General features: G+C 42.6%; 1 protein-coding gene across 11 annotated transcripts in view; it reads left to right on the top strand.

The window, feature by feature from the left end:
• Nucleotides 1–14726, top strand: part of LOC119965047 (transcription elongation regulator 1-like) — a 130321-nt gene that overhangs the window by 51560 nt on the left and 64035 nt on the right. For all 11 annotated transcript variants that reach the window (XM_038795277.1, XM_038795271.1, XM_038795270.1 and 8 more), the window contains 3 exons: nucleotides 2146–2298; nucleotides 5147–5387; nucleotides 8200–8538. In XM_038795277.1, the coding sequence (XP_038651205.1) occupies nucleotides 2146–2298; nucleotides 5147–5387; nucleotides 8200–8538 (733 nt within the window). The remainder of the gene's footprint in view (nucleotides 1–2145; nucleotides 2299–5146; nucleotides 5388–8199; nucleotides 8539–14726) is intronic.

Raw genomic sequence — 14726 nt, 5'->3', positions numbered from 1 at the left:
TAATTTATTGTTGGTCATGTGTTATGGAATCTCCCGGGAGAGATGATGTAGTGGTAAATAAATATAAATTAAAATTTTGGAACATTTCATTTCAGCACCTGGTTGGTTGGACCCTTATCGGGCTGGAACTTGCTATTGTACCCGTTTCTCTGAGAAAATTGTTTTTTTGAGCAGCTTTGGGATCCAATGCTTTGAGCATTGTCCTAATTTGTGGAACTTCTAGAAAAAGGCGAATTCTGTGCGGAGTCTGCACGTTCTCCCCGTGTCTGTGTGGGCTTCCTCCGGGTGCTCCGGTTTCCTTCCGCGAATCCCGAAAGATGTGCTTGTTACGTGAATTGGACATTCCGAATTCTCCCTCGGTGTACTCCACCAGGTGCCGGAGTGTAGCTAGGGTATTTTCTCAGCAGCTTCGTTGCAGTGTTAATGTAAGCCTACTTGTGACAATAATAAAAATTATTATTATCATGGTGTAGAGTCTTTCAAATTGTTCCAAACCGCCTCAAGAGCATTATCATGTAAAATGTAACACTGAGCCACGCAAAGATTAATAGGAAGGGTAGGTTTTAAGGAAATAGCTTAAAGGAGTGGAAGAAAGATAGAAAGGTGGAGGGAGTGTGTTCCAAAACTTGGGACTCAGGCAGCTGAAGATGCTGCTGCCAAAGATGGATCAATGGAGCTTGCAGATGTGTAATGGGTCAGAGTTGGAAGAGAATCAAGGTCTTGGAGATTTGTTGGCCCCATCCAAATGAGATAATCATAGACTTGGGTTGTGAGAGAAGAGCACCTCCTGGGGCGAGTTGAAGACTCATCCCTGCTGTCTATTAACTTGACCTGGAGTAGGTTTTTCCCCCTCATCTTGCAGATATATTTCAAATTTTCTCCCACCTCATGGTCTGAAATTTGAATATGGTTCTGCAGATGTTCATAAACTTGTACCTTCATATTTAATAAATTTATCAGAACTGCCAATAGACAGTTCCACAATGTGAGTGGCTTTGAGAATATCACAGCCGAGATTAATCTGGACTTATTCGAGAAAAAGATGTATGCAACTTTTAAAAATACTATTTTTATAGCTCATAGCCTAAATTTCAGCAGGTTGGTGTTTATCCGTGTACAGATCAAAGTTACATGACACGTGATATCCAATACAGTGACTAAGATTTCAGTTTGATTCATAGATTCTATACGATTACCTGGATATCAGGAAAATAAAGGCAAATTGCACTTTGTAGAAGTGAGGGCTTGCTTAGTGGGGTGACTTGAGAGACAATCACTGAGGAACCAGTTCAAACCTTTAGCAGGGTTTTCTGTTTTTTGGGTGGATTTTGATCATAGAATTTACAGTGCAGAGGGAGGCCATTCGGCCCATCAAGTCTGCACCAGCTCTTGGAAAGAGCACCCGACCCAAGTCCTCACCTCCACCCTATCCCCATATCCCAGTAACCCCACCCAACACGAAGGGCAATTTTGGACACAATGGGCAATTTAGCATGGCCAATCCACCTAACTCTTACATCTTTGGACTGTGGGAGGAAACCGGAGCACTCGGAGGAAACCCACTCACACAGGGGGAGAATGTGCAGACTCCGCACAGACAGTGACCCAAGCTGGGAATCGAACCTGGGACCCTGGAGCTGTGTGAAACAATTGTGCTATCCACAATGCTACCGTGCATGCAAATGTCAGAAAGGTATTCCATCAAGAGCTAGTTTTCACCGTAAACTTTCCTGACATTTATTTTCAAACAGCATTCGGCAAATACCAAGGTGAGCAACCCCTATTCGAAATGCTTGGGACTGAGAGTGTCTCAGATTCTGGAAATTTTAGAATTTTGGAATACCTGTATCTGTATAGTTGTGAGACGCTGCCTAGCTAGCGGACCTCGGGTGAACACCGTGTTATTTTTCATTAGAAACGTGATTTTGACGCTCAAAGTCGGATTTCAGATCTTTTCAAGTAAGGGTGCTGAACCTGTAGAAACTTCAGCCAGACAATAATACAATGAAGACTGCACTGTATTTCCATTTAAAAACAGGTGGAATGGATCCATGTCACTTTGTGGATAAGGGCTTTCATCATTATGTATTTGGCTCAGAAATTGCTGGATAATTCCCACCTAATGCTTTCTCATTTATTTTCCAGAGACCACCTTTCATGCCCCCTCCTATGGCCAGTATGCCCCCACCACCAGGAATGATATTTCCGCCAGGGATGCCCCCTGTTTCTGCTCCAGCAGCACCTGGGTTGCCGAGCAATGAAGAGATTTGGGTGGAAAACAAAACCCCAGAAGGAAAGGTAAGTTCTGGGAGAATTCCGGCTCTGGTAAAATGATTGTTGAAATTGTTCTGTAGGAAAGGGAAAAAAATCTGTCCCTTAAAATATCTGTTCCCTAGAAACAAAGGATGATGAAAGCTGAGATTACAGTGTTGATTCGGTTTTACTTAATTGCATTTTCTGCAGTTGCAGTTAGCATGTGAAGTGGTAATTATTAAAGATTTAGTTGCTAATTTTGCTGAACAAAGAGCTACTCAAAAGTTTAATGGGTAGGCTGCATAAGGCTTCTACATTCACGAGCTGCCTTGCAAAGCCTCGAGTTCTGACCAACAGAATTATTTTGGCTGAAGTGAGCTCTCGATAAATTTCTGCATATGCAATTCAAGTGTTGGGTTGGGGTTTACAAACTAACCATTGACTGCTGGAAATCTGAGTCTTGAAGACCAGGGAACCTGGTTCTGTTCCTAATTGTTCTTTACTTACTGGTTGATGTGTTTGAACTTTAAGAGCCTGGAGATGAAAAGGGCTGTTCCTCATGCAGTTGCTACTTTGGTGAACAAATCTTAAAGCTGAGAACCAGAAACAATTTGCGTTGGAAACCGAAATGCATGCAACTTAATTGAAACATGGAATTTCATTTTCTAATTGGTCTTCCAAGAGTCACAAAATATACCACCTATTTGTCTGGCCTGCAAAGACAGACTTTTCAAGTCCTCCATCCAAACATGTGCAGGTTGGGTGGATTGGCAATGCTAAATTGCCCCTTAGTGTCCAAAGGTTAGGTGGAGTTACGAGGATAGGGCAGGGGAATGGCCTAAGTTTGGGTGTGGAAGATTGGTGCAGACTCAATGGGCTGAATGGCCTCTTTCTGCACTGGAGGGATTCTATAACATAAGTTACCATTGTCCTGAGGGAAGCCTCACTGGTCTGGGATAATCTCATCCTGTTGGGAAGCAGGGATCACAAATGATCCCTCTTATTGTTATCTGCTCAACATGATCATCTCAACAATGATTATGTTCTGTAATGCATTCTTCTTTAACAAAATATTGCAATGCAAGAACGTTAAACACTGGTTCACCTGCAGAGCTTTTCAAAATGGCAAATTAAATGAAAGCTTGATAGTTGTCATAAAATAATAGGGTGTCTCCCCAATATTTATGTCACAGGTTGTCTACTTTTCAGACACTATTCTGAAAGATGTTATAAATCATTTTTATTCAAGTGGGAAGCTCTCTTCTGATTACGCAACCTTTGTTAATCTGATAGAGAAATTGCCATCCAGTTAATTTATGTAATTGAAAGAAAAGTAGGAATTTATGTTCAAATTTTTTTATTACTGGCTGATCTCCCGAGGTGCTGCTGACAATGGCTGTGTCATCAACAAAATGTGTTGATGGAACAGCACTACAGGAATTAGCTGACATTTTTGTAGGAAGTCTGAAACTAAATGGGACAGCGTTGGAGAATTGAGTCATTTTCAGAGTTTTCTGGTGAAGGAAACAGAAATTCACAGATAACTGAATCCCAGACTGATTGCATAATTATATTCTGAGATTACTCCGTATTTTCCCTCAATCACATCATGCACCTTGCAGTTACCAGCTTGCTTTTATGTGCACCTAACTGCTCGGTGACTTATTCCCTTTTTATGTTTCTGAGATTAAATGTTGATTTTGTTATGATCCCTTTTGGGGAATTGTAAGCCAAAATAACTAAATGAATAAATTACCAGTGAGATGTCATTTTAAAAAAATAAATTTTACTCAAACATGAATCAAAACCAACACAAACATTAATTAACAGGCAAAACATGTTTCAAATAAATTAAATTTCACTTTGGATAGTCGATACAGCAAAGCCACAAGCAGCCTAATCATTCCCTGCACAAATGTGGCACCACTTCCACAGTATTTCCAACTTAAATCAACTTGGCCCTCGAGTTGCATTCCCAAGCAGGTATATTACAACTGAGATCCCTGGATATGGTTAACCCGAATTGTGCATATCTACCAATCCCTTCTCCCTTTGCTTACGTTAGTCTTGATGGCTTGGCTTTCTGGAGTTCCTTTTGAACCAACCAACTGTTGACGGGGACCCTCGCTCCAGTCGATTGATACACTTTTTAAATTTCACCTCTTTATTGAACACAATATAAAATCCCAATGGGGGTCTGTGTTTAATCACTGTCTGTCCAATGCATAGCAACAGCCATTATGCAAACAGCTCCTGTGCTCACTTCTTTGCTGCACATCTGTTTTTAACTGCAGACCACCACTGTTTATGCTGCTTATGCTGATAGAGTTTTTAGCCATCAGGCCTTGCTGGTGTCGTCACTTTGCTGGTGCCTTTATGACTACTCATTAGGCTATCGTTTCTCCCTTAACTTGCCATATTTTCCAGTAGGCTTATGGCCAGGGCTACACATCCAACAGCACCCAGTTTGGGTACAAATATTTAGTTTCCTTGTGAGCCCAAGCTTGGATGTTATCCAAATCCTGCATCAATTTATTGTCCAGGCAATTGCATAAGCTGAAGACTGTAATCATCACATATAGCCCATTACGGAGTATATGACAAAGGTTAGGTTAGTGCTTAAGTAATTGAAAAGGTTTGAGTCGAGGGGAATTCCCTGCAGAATTCCAATTGAAGTGCTGAGGTGGATAACAACCATGGCTGCCTTCATTGTCAAGTGTGGCTGTAGTCATGGGTGAGTTTTCCTTTGGTCTTTACTGATTTGCATTTTTTTCAGGGCATACCTCGAGACTAAGCCTCGAGTTCATGTGGGAGAAATGCTCCTCTAATTTATTTTTAAAATATGTTGTGCTCTGTTTGTTTTGATTTTGTACTGTTCTTCTGTCTTTCACAGATATATTATTACAACGCTCGGACACGAGAGTCTGCTTGGTCAAAACCAGAAGGTGTAAAGATCATACAACAATCAGAACTGACACCGGTGATGGCCTCACAAGTGATCACTACGACATCAACCCCCATCGGTAGCACGGCAGCCTCATCAGTCTCAACACCAAATTCATCTGTTCAGTCCACAGCACCAGCCTCTTCCAGTGCACCTACATCAGTTATAACGGTCTCAGCAGCGGGTCCAGGTGAGTGGTGCAGAAGCACACAACCGAGAGAAATTCTGAGCATTCAGAAAAAGAATCCCGAACGCTGCTATATTTCAGTTTTCAGACTGTTTATTAAGTAAACCTTTCCTCTATTAAGTGCATGCATTTGACCTCATTGTCTGTTTCCAGCATCAAATTGGTGCATTTACGAGAAAATGTTCTTTTAATATTCGGAGGTGCTGATGAATTTTATATTGGCTTGATTTGGAGGATCCATTCTCCATATAAATTTTTTAAAGTAATAATTTTAGAGTACCCAATTTTTTTTTTCCAATTAAGGGGCCAATCTACCTAACCTGCACATCTTTGGGTTGTGGGGGTGAAACCCACGCAGATATGGGGGAGAGCGTGTAAATTCGACACAGACAGTGACCCAGGGCCAGGATTCGAACCCGGGTCCTCAGCACCGTAGTCCCAGTGCTAGCATTCTCCATATAAATGAGCTTTGGGTTCCAGTGAGTTGCTTGAGTGGTCAGTAATCACATGATTAAAGGAGATGAACAGGGAACTTTGAATCATAAAGCCATATTTGTGAGGCTGCTTTGTAAAGTCGCCGTTGTCCCAGGTGACCACAGGCTGCTTTCCCCTTTGAGGGGGAGAACTTACTCTTAAGAATTTTCTTTTCTTCTTTTTTTAAAAATAGAATTTACAATGCAGAAGGAGGCCACATGGTCCATCGTGTCTGCACCGATCCCTGGAAAGAGCACTCCGCCCAAGCCCACACCTCCACCCATCCCCACACCTCCACCCTATCCCCATAACCCCACCTAACCCTTTTTGGACACTAAGGTTAATTTAACATGGCCAATCCACCTAACCTGCACATCTTTGGACTGTGGGGGGAAACCGGCGCACCCTTGGGAAACCCACGCAGACACGGGGAGAACAAGCAGACTCCGCACAGGCAGTGACCCAAGTCGGGAATCGAACCTGGGACCCTGAATACTGTTAGGAATTTAACCTGAGGATCACCGCACCTCAAGCAACGAACAAGGTTGAGAAGGTGGGGCATTCATGAATAACCTCAGCCGGTACGGGAATTGAACCTGTGCTGTTGACCGTGCTCTGTATCACAAACTAACTGTCCTGCCAACTAAGCTAAACTGGCACTAAAGTCATATTATGGCACAGGAGGGCATCATTTGACCCATTACTTCCATGCAAGTTCTCTGTAGAGCATTACATTCAGTCCCATATTCCTGCTCTGTCCCCTGGTATCCTGGCTAATACTTGTTTCTCAACCATCGCCACAAAAACAGATGATCTCATAAGCACTTGTGAGACCTTGCTATGCATAAATTGGCTACTGCATTTTCTACTTGAGTGATGATACTTGAGAAGTAATTTAATGATTTAAAGCACTTTAGGACAACCTGAAGTCATGAACGGTCTGGTGTAAAGCATTTTTTTCCACCAGTAAATTGATCCACCTTTAAGTTTGTTCAAAATTTCAAATCCATGGAACTTCCTTTGTTGACAGTACATGAGCCTTTCTAAATGCATTGAAAACAATCAGTGTTGCTCACGGAGAATCTACATTCTTCATGCAAATTGGAATTGGAGAGCTGCATGATACCTAGATCATGGTGTGTAGTTTAGTCCCCATTTTGTACTTGGTATATTGAAATAGAAATACAAAACTTGGTCTGCATCTCCAATTGAAATTGTATTTGTCAGCTTATCATGCTGTCATCATACTTTCCTGCATACTTGGCACAAACAAAACTTCTTGGTTAAAATTCACACTTTTGTAAATTTCTAACTTTTACAAGCTGCACCAAAGGGTACAGTAGCCAAGTGGTTATTTTACTGACCTTGAGGTGAATTCTCTGCCGGCAGGATTCTCTGTTCCGCCAGCAATGCACCCCCATACGCAAGTTTCCTGGCGGCGTGGGGTGGCCACAATGGGAAACAGCGCGCCACAGTGGGTAAAGATCAAGACTGGGAACCTTCGCATTTAAAAAAAATAAATCTAATTTGCTATTGTAACCAAGTGGCTTTAAAACCACTTGTAGCATCCCATTAATGTTACTCTCTGAGATTAACCACCTCTACTGGTATCAGAGACCAAACCCGAATCTTTCCTAAATGTCAAATGTGATTTGACTCTTTAGGTCAGGAGGGGACTTTTGTTTCTTTAAATTGCTAAATATTTAAATTTGGAAACTATCAACATTTTTGGTACGGCTTCATCCTCCCACTCCTGACGGTGATTTTAGTGGTGCATAAAGTATGGAGGGGGGAAGAGGTAAATCCTCATTGCCACCTGATTTTTACCTTTTATAATTTTGTCCACCCATAAATTAATATATCCCAAAGTTTGGTGTAATGAGACGATAGATTGAAAATAACTAGTGTACCTATGTTGTGATCAGTGGTTAGCACTGCTGCCTCACAGCACTAGGGACCCAGATTCAATTCCAGCCTTGGGTGACTGTGTGGAGTTTGCACGTTCTCCCCTATCGGCATGGGTTTGTTAGGTGGATTGGCCATGTAAAATTGTCCCTAGTGTCTAAGGTGAGCAGGTTAGATGGGGGGGGGGGGGGGGGGGGGGGGGGGGTGCTTGGTAAGATGCCCTTTCAGAAGGCCGGGGCAGACTCGATGGGTCGAATGGCCTCCTGTACTGTAGGGATTATATGAAAGGCATGGCTACTGAACTGGCTTGTCCATAGATGTTAAAATAAAATGTATTAACTATATATCTGCATGTGAAAAAGTGAAGTCTTTCATATGCTGTTTAATGTGATATATTTTTCCAACGGCTGCTTTTGTTTTATTTGAAATGGTACAGATCATATGCGATTATGCACACCAACGTATTCCGCATTAAAAGGGTTTGGAAAAAGTATGAGGAGTTTGTCAAGTGAGGGTGCCAGCTTTCATTTTCCACTGGTATCTGCAACTCCCGACCAGCCTCCACCTTCTGTCTCAGTGGCTGCCCAAACACCCGTCTCTGTAGCCGTGACTACCAGCGCAACACAACAACCGGTACTACAATCTGTGCCGCACAACATGCCCCCTCCTGTACCGCAACCTGTGCCACAGCCAGCCACAGCAATTCCAGCTTTTCCACCAGTGATGGTGCCACCATTTCGTGTGCCGTTGCCTGGCATGCCAATTCCATTGCCAGGTAAGATACCACTTGTCAAGGTGTAATGTTTTTCATGTCATTTGTTCATTTCCCTTTGTGACCATCTGTTTTTTGTGATAATTGCTCCCTGAAACTTGGGTTGTTTGTGCTCATTTTCGGTTGTAATTGCTGCCTGTGTTCGGGCTTTCAACCGTAACCGTTCAAAATCGTGTCATATATATATATATATATATATATATATTTAAGTGCATACACATATATGAAGAATTTTTGTTCAATGTGCCTTGTCTGATTCCAGTAATTGTTCTAGTTGTACAATTATTAAGACATTTACATGGATAAAGCAGGAGGAGCTCCACCTCTACAGTGCCAGAAATCCAAAGATTCCTAGAACAGAGGGTAGAATTCAGAAGATGGGCACATTTTCTGCCAAACGGAGAGTTGCAGCATACTGATGAACAAAGAAAAAAAGGCAAGAGTGGGGCTTGAATGTCCAGGTTCTCTCTTTCAAGGCTGCTGTCCAATATAGACTTTGGTGTAGAGATGAACCAATACCTTCTCATTGGCACTAAAACTCACATTCTACATTACTCAGGGAATGTCTTTTTGGCTTGTCGGCAGCATCCTGTAGTGCAACATAGTACAACTCATGTTGCTACTGTGTGAATCAGCTAGCTTCACCTGTTGCACTGTTACACAGCGGAGGATTCCTACACATTTGCAAAGACAATGCAGGATTTACATATCAATAGCAATGCTGTGTCTGTGTGCTCATTTGACATTGTTAGCCTATTCACCAGTGTTCCGCTTCAGTAGTAACATGAGTGGTATTGACGGGATGCTGCTGTCAAACCTGTAAGAGTCCTTCCTGTTTATTTCCTTTGTCCTATTTCTTTTATTTCATTATTTTGGTCTGTGGAATCATAATCGGGATGTGCCTTTAAGCAAAAGATTCAAAGTTGAAACAGCCTGCTTGCCAAGCCATTGTGTTCCCAGGTGTTGTATTTTAGAAAGGAGAAGCTAGACTCTTAGGAACCAGCTTTGGAGGGAGTTGGTTCGATTGGTTAACTGGTAACCGGCAGGTTGGCCAGGCACAGTATTCTGTACGACAGCAGTCAGTGATTGGTTCCTGCATGATGCTTTCTTAAACAACTGGGAAGAAATGTTTAGACGTGGGAGTGAAAGAAACGCTCTCTCTCCTCTGCTTGCTGACTAGAAGAACTGTTCTATTGTTCTGAAAGCAGTGTGTGCCTGGCACATCCTTTGCTGTGAACTTGAAATGCTGCTGAGTCTGCAGAGAAAGTAGACAACCTTGCCAGAAAAAAACATCTCAAGCCGAGAAGGACGAAGTACCAAAATGAAAGCCTGAACTTCAGAAAGACAATGACTGGAAGACCCAGTGCATCGAACATCCTTATTCTTTTATTTTTATTATGTATGTACATGTGTGTTTGTGTGTGTGTATATGGAGAGTGGGGCAAATTAGGATGGGGGGTTGGGAAAGGGGTAGTAAATAGTTACTTTTTTTGTCCATTTAATTATAACACTGTACGTAATAAAAGGTTAGTTGTTGTAAAGTTACAAACCTGTAGCGTAATAGACACAATCAATGACTAATAATATTTAAAATAAAATCTAATTTCACATGTGTTGCGACTCCAGGTCAAGTGCGGTTGGAGTTGACTGCGCACTAGCGCAGGATGTCGTGACAAGCCAAAAAGACGTTCTAGCTATCTCACAAATGAGTGATGGATATGAATTTCAGTGCCAGTGTAGTGCTAGGTATGTACGCCATACGTCTCAAAGACTGGTGGATCGTATCAAACAGAATGTCCCAGTCACTGTATTCATTGGGCAAGGTACAGACTGTACCCAACCAAGTGCTCGCAAAACCCCAAACCTGGGTCAACATTAGATGTGATTCCGCAATAGGATAATATGCACTCAACAACCCTCCGTGTGCTAAGAATTATGCTGATGTTACGGGCCAGGGTTTAGAGAACCCCAAAGTGTATGATGGAGTTCACCTGACCCACAACTTTTAATAGATTGTGGTAAGGGGAGTACATGGCCCACTCTACAGGTGTGGTATAGCAGAAATGGAAAAGTATTTTTTAAAACAAAACAATGTTTATTCTATGCACTCAAGTTAACCTTTTTAAGACATGCAGTGAGCATCTTAGCAACCATCAATTCAAATACAACCCCCAAAGAATACAACACTAAGTAATCCGTTAAGCTTTCCTTTTAACATCCATAAGACTTAAAACAAAACTTTTAACAGAAGCACATCAGGTTAAAGTCACTACTGAGAGCAGTTATTAGTTTAAATCACCAAAGGATCGATTTACAGTCTTTAGATTACAGAGAGAGAGAGAGACTAGCACATCTTCTGGCTGTGACTGCAGCTATCCAGCTCTGAAAAATGAAACTAAAACACACCCTGTAGCAAACAGCCTAAAATGCAAGTAAAAAGCTGACAGAGCCCAGCTCCACCCACACTCTGACATCACTGATAAATACCCATTTCTTAAAGGTACATTTCTTAAGCACCCATTTCTTAAAGGTACTCTCACATGACACTGACAACCAATTTAAGATTGTTAGTCGAATTTGTAATGTGCATTTACATGTACTAGAAGCTACATAAATTATTACACAAGGCCCTGTTCCTGCAGACAGAAAGAATATGTTAACACATTGCACCTATTTCAGCTAAACAAAATAAGTGATAACCATTCGCTAATTCATTCACAAAGGCAATGCCTTGACTGGTGAGGGTCAAGCTGCCTGGTTCAATTTCAAACAATGCTTGGCAGTTATCTGTTGCTCACCATTAACTGGTGCATTGTCCATGGCCACACCTCTACCATCAGTGCACCTGCCAACCAATCCACATTCTCTTCTGATACAGTATAAATTGTTGTTTTCCTCCTGTCGGTATTCTTGCAAAGTGTCCTGATTAGTGCAAGACGAAAAGCATCAACATGTTTCTCTTTTCAGCAATACTCAAGTTCTGTACTATCAAACATGTATCAAAATTGTGTTCTTTGACAATCATTACATTGAGTTAATCTGTTTTTATTTTGTTGACCTGTAGTAATGTGGCAGCCTTAAAAGGCTGCAGAGTGATGTGGCCGGATTATTTACCTTTGCTTTTCCTTTAATTCCTTTTTCTGATTTGCAGTGTTCCTGCATTAAACTTCGAGACTTGGCTAGAAGTGAAGGAAGAATTGACAAAATTCCACTATTAAGCAAATTAAAATATTGTAACACAATTATAAAATGATTGGAATAGATTCAGCAGAGGAAAACTTGGGGAACAAACTGTAACTGATTCCAATATATAAATAATACGACTAAAAAAATCAAACACCTTTATGGATAAAAGCAAATTACAGCGGATGCTGGAATCTGAAACGAAAGGGAAAATGCTGAAAATCTCAGCAAGTCTGGCAGCATCTGTAGGGAGAGAAAAGAGCTAACGTTTCGAGTCCGATGACTCTGTCAAAGCTAACACCTTAATGGAATGAGCCTGGAAAGGTTATTCCAGTTTGCTCAGTTCTAAGTCTGGCTGTTCTCCCTCTTGCAACTTTTGCTACTAATTTTTCCTAACTGGTTATCATCTTTGCGTCTTCACCCCACCCCACCCATTTCTAGCTGTCTTAGTATCTTTTCCATCCTAGCTGATCCTCCAGCTTGTCCACCCATGACTGCCCTGACCCCATTGTGCCCGTGTTATTTTTTATCACCCCCCGCAGTTTTTCCCCCCATTTTTCCTGGCTGTATTTCCCCCCCACCTATCTTTTGGAGCCATTTGTTATGCCATGTCGCCACCCCAGACATCCAGCATATCCCTGGAATGTTTTATGACTTTTGAGATACACCTGGGGAGTGTTGCAGCAGATAGACTCCTTCTATTTCCAAAAAGGCTGACTGGCATGTTTAAAAATCTCCACTGGGGAGCTGATAGTTCACTATGTATGCATCAGTATAAATTAGGAGATTTGTTCAATTCCGGTTCTTGTGCTCTTACTTTCTGTGGATACTTGGAAAGTAATTCAGCCGCACAGAAAATGAGTCCTTCTATTTATTGCAGGAACACTGCAATGAAGTTACTGTGTCGCCACATTCCGGCGCCTGTTCGGGTACAGAAAGAGAATTCCGAATGTCCAATTTACCTAACATCACGTCTTTGGGGATTTGAGAGGTGCTGTGACGCAATAGTGCTAACCACTGTGCCACCATTTTCCCCCCCTTAAGGAAAGACTTTTTTTTCATTCGTTCTTCCCTCTGTGCGTGTATCTAATTTTGTTTTTTTAAATGAGGAGCTGTTCATTACAAGATGAATAGATGCGAGACCAGGTAGTGCAGAGTTGGTCTTTTCGTGGGTTGATGCTGACCATTGAAATTGTTGAGATTAAAATTAATTTTTCCTGTCCACTGTTTTGTCTTGTGGAATTTTTTGAATGACCTTCATAATTTTGGATTTCAAATAAGAAGTCAAAGCTCCTTTTTTTGTTTACACCTTGCATCAGGCTGATAGATGTGAGAAATATTAAACTGAAACTTGAATGACAACTGAAACTTTATCCATATGATTAAACTCCGAGCATTCTAAAAGTAGGGGATTCATGAGCAAAGTGGCTTGTCCAGTAAGCCATTTATAATTTAGTATTATGTCTTTATTGCAAACTGTATTCTGCTTTTTAGTCTTCCGTAGAAACTTCTAATCTTAATTCTGTAATTAAATATTCAACACTTTTAGTTGATTTAATTCCCTTTTTTTAAAATGGTTTTTTATTGAGTTTTCATATTTTATATTGAACAAATAACAAATTATTAGAGAGAAAAAAAACACGCAAAAATTAACATGTATATTTACAGGTAAGCATCTTCGTAACAACAACTGTGGCCGCCCCCTTTAGCCGGCATACATATTTTACATTCCCCAATATGGCTGAGGCACATGTTTATAGGCATTTATTTACAGTTTGGTTTTGGGCCTTAGCTTGCCATCAAACCCCCATAACGAACCCGTAGCCCTCCTCCCCCCACAACCACCCCCGCGGCTACCTTCCCCCGATTCCCGTCCATTTCCCCCTGATTCTTGGCCACTCGACTATTCTTCCTCTTGTACGTTGGCCACAAACAGGTCCCGGAACAATTGCATGAATGGCTCCCACGTTCTGTGGAAGCCGTCGTTCGACCCTCGGATGGCGAATTTGATTGTCTCCATTTGGAAAGATTCCGAGAGGTCGAACAGCCAGTCTGCAGCTCTGGGCGGTGCTGCTGACCGCCAGCCAAACAGGATTCTACGGCGGGCGATCAGGGAGGCAAAGGCAAGGGCGTCCGCCCTCCTCCCCAGGAATAGATCTGGCTGTTCTGAAACCCCGAAGACCGCCACTATCGGGCATGGCTCCACCCTCACTCCCACCACTTTGGACATAACCTCGAAGAAGGCTGTCCAGTACTCCACGAGTCTGGGGCAAGACCAGAACATGTGGGCGTGGTTGGCCGGGCCTCTTTGGCACCGTTCACATCTGTCCTCCACCTCCGGGAAGAACCTACTCATACGGTTTCTTGTTAAGTGGGCTCTATGTACCACTTTCAGTTGCATCAGGCTGAGCCTTGCACACGTGGAGGTGGAGTTGACCCTATGCAGTGCTTCACTCCAGAGTCCCTACCCTATCTCAATCCCCAGGTCGTCCTCCCATTTCATTCTTGTTGCATCCAGTACGGTGTCGTCCCTTTCTACCAATCGGTCATACATGTCGCTGTTGTTCCCTTTCTCTAGGATACTTGCGTCCAGTCGGTCTTCCAGTAGTGTCTGTCATGGCGGTTGTGGGTACGTCCTTGTCTCCTTTCGTAGGAAGTTTTTGAGCTGCAGGTACCGTAGCTCGTTCCCCCCAGCTAGCCGAAATTTCTCTGTCAGTTCTTCCAGTGTTGCGATCCTGTCGTCCATGTATAGGTCCCTGACTGTCAGTGTCCCCTCGTCCTGCCTCCACCTTTTGAAGGTGGCGTCCGTCAGTGCTGGTGTGAACCTATGGTTGTTGCAGATGGGAGCCTTGTCCGACATTTTGGGCAGGCCAAATTGCTGCCGCAGTTGGTTCCAGGATTGGAGGGTGGCTGTCACCACTGGGCTGCTGGAGTGTTTTTTGGGTGGGGATGGGAGTGCTGCCGTGGCGAGGGCCCGGAGGGAGGTCCCCATGCAGGAGGCCTCCTGC

This window comes from Scyliorhinus canicula, chromosome 4 (genome assembly GCF_902713615.1).
Source record: "Scyliorhinus canicula chromosome 4, sScyCan1.1, whole genome shotgun sequence".
NCBI lineage: Eukaryota > Metazoa > Chordata > Chondrichthyes > Carcharhiniformes > Scyliorhinidae > Scyliorhinus > Scyliorhinus canicula.
This window is presented reverse-complemented; position numbering and strand designations above follow the sequence as displayed.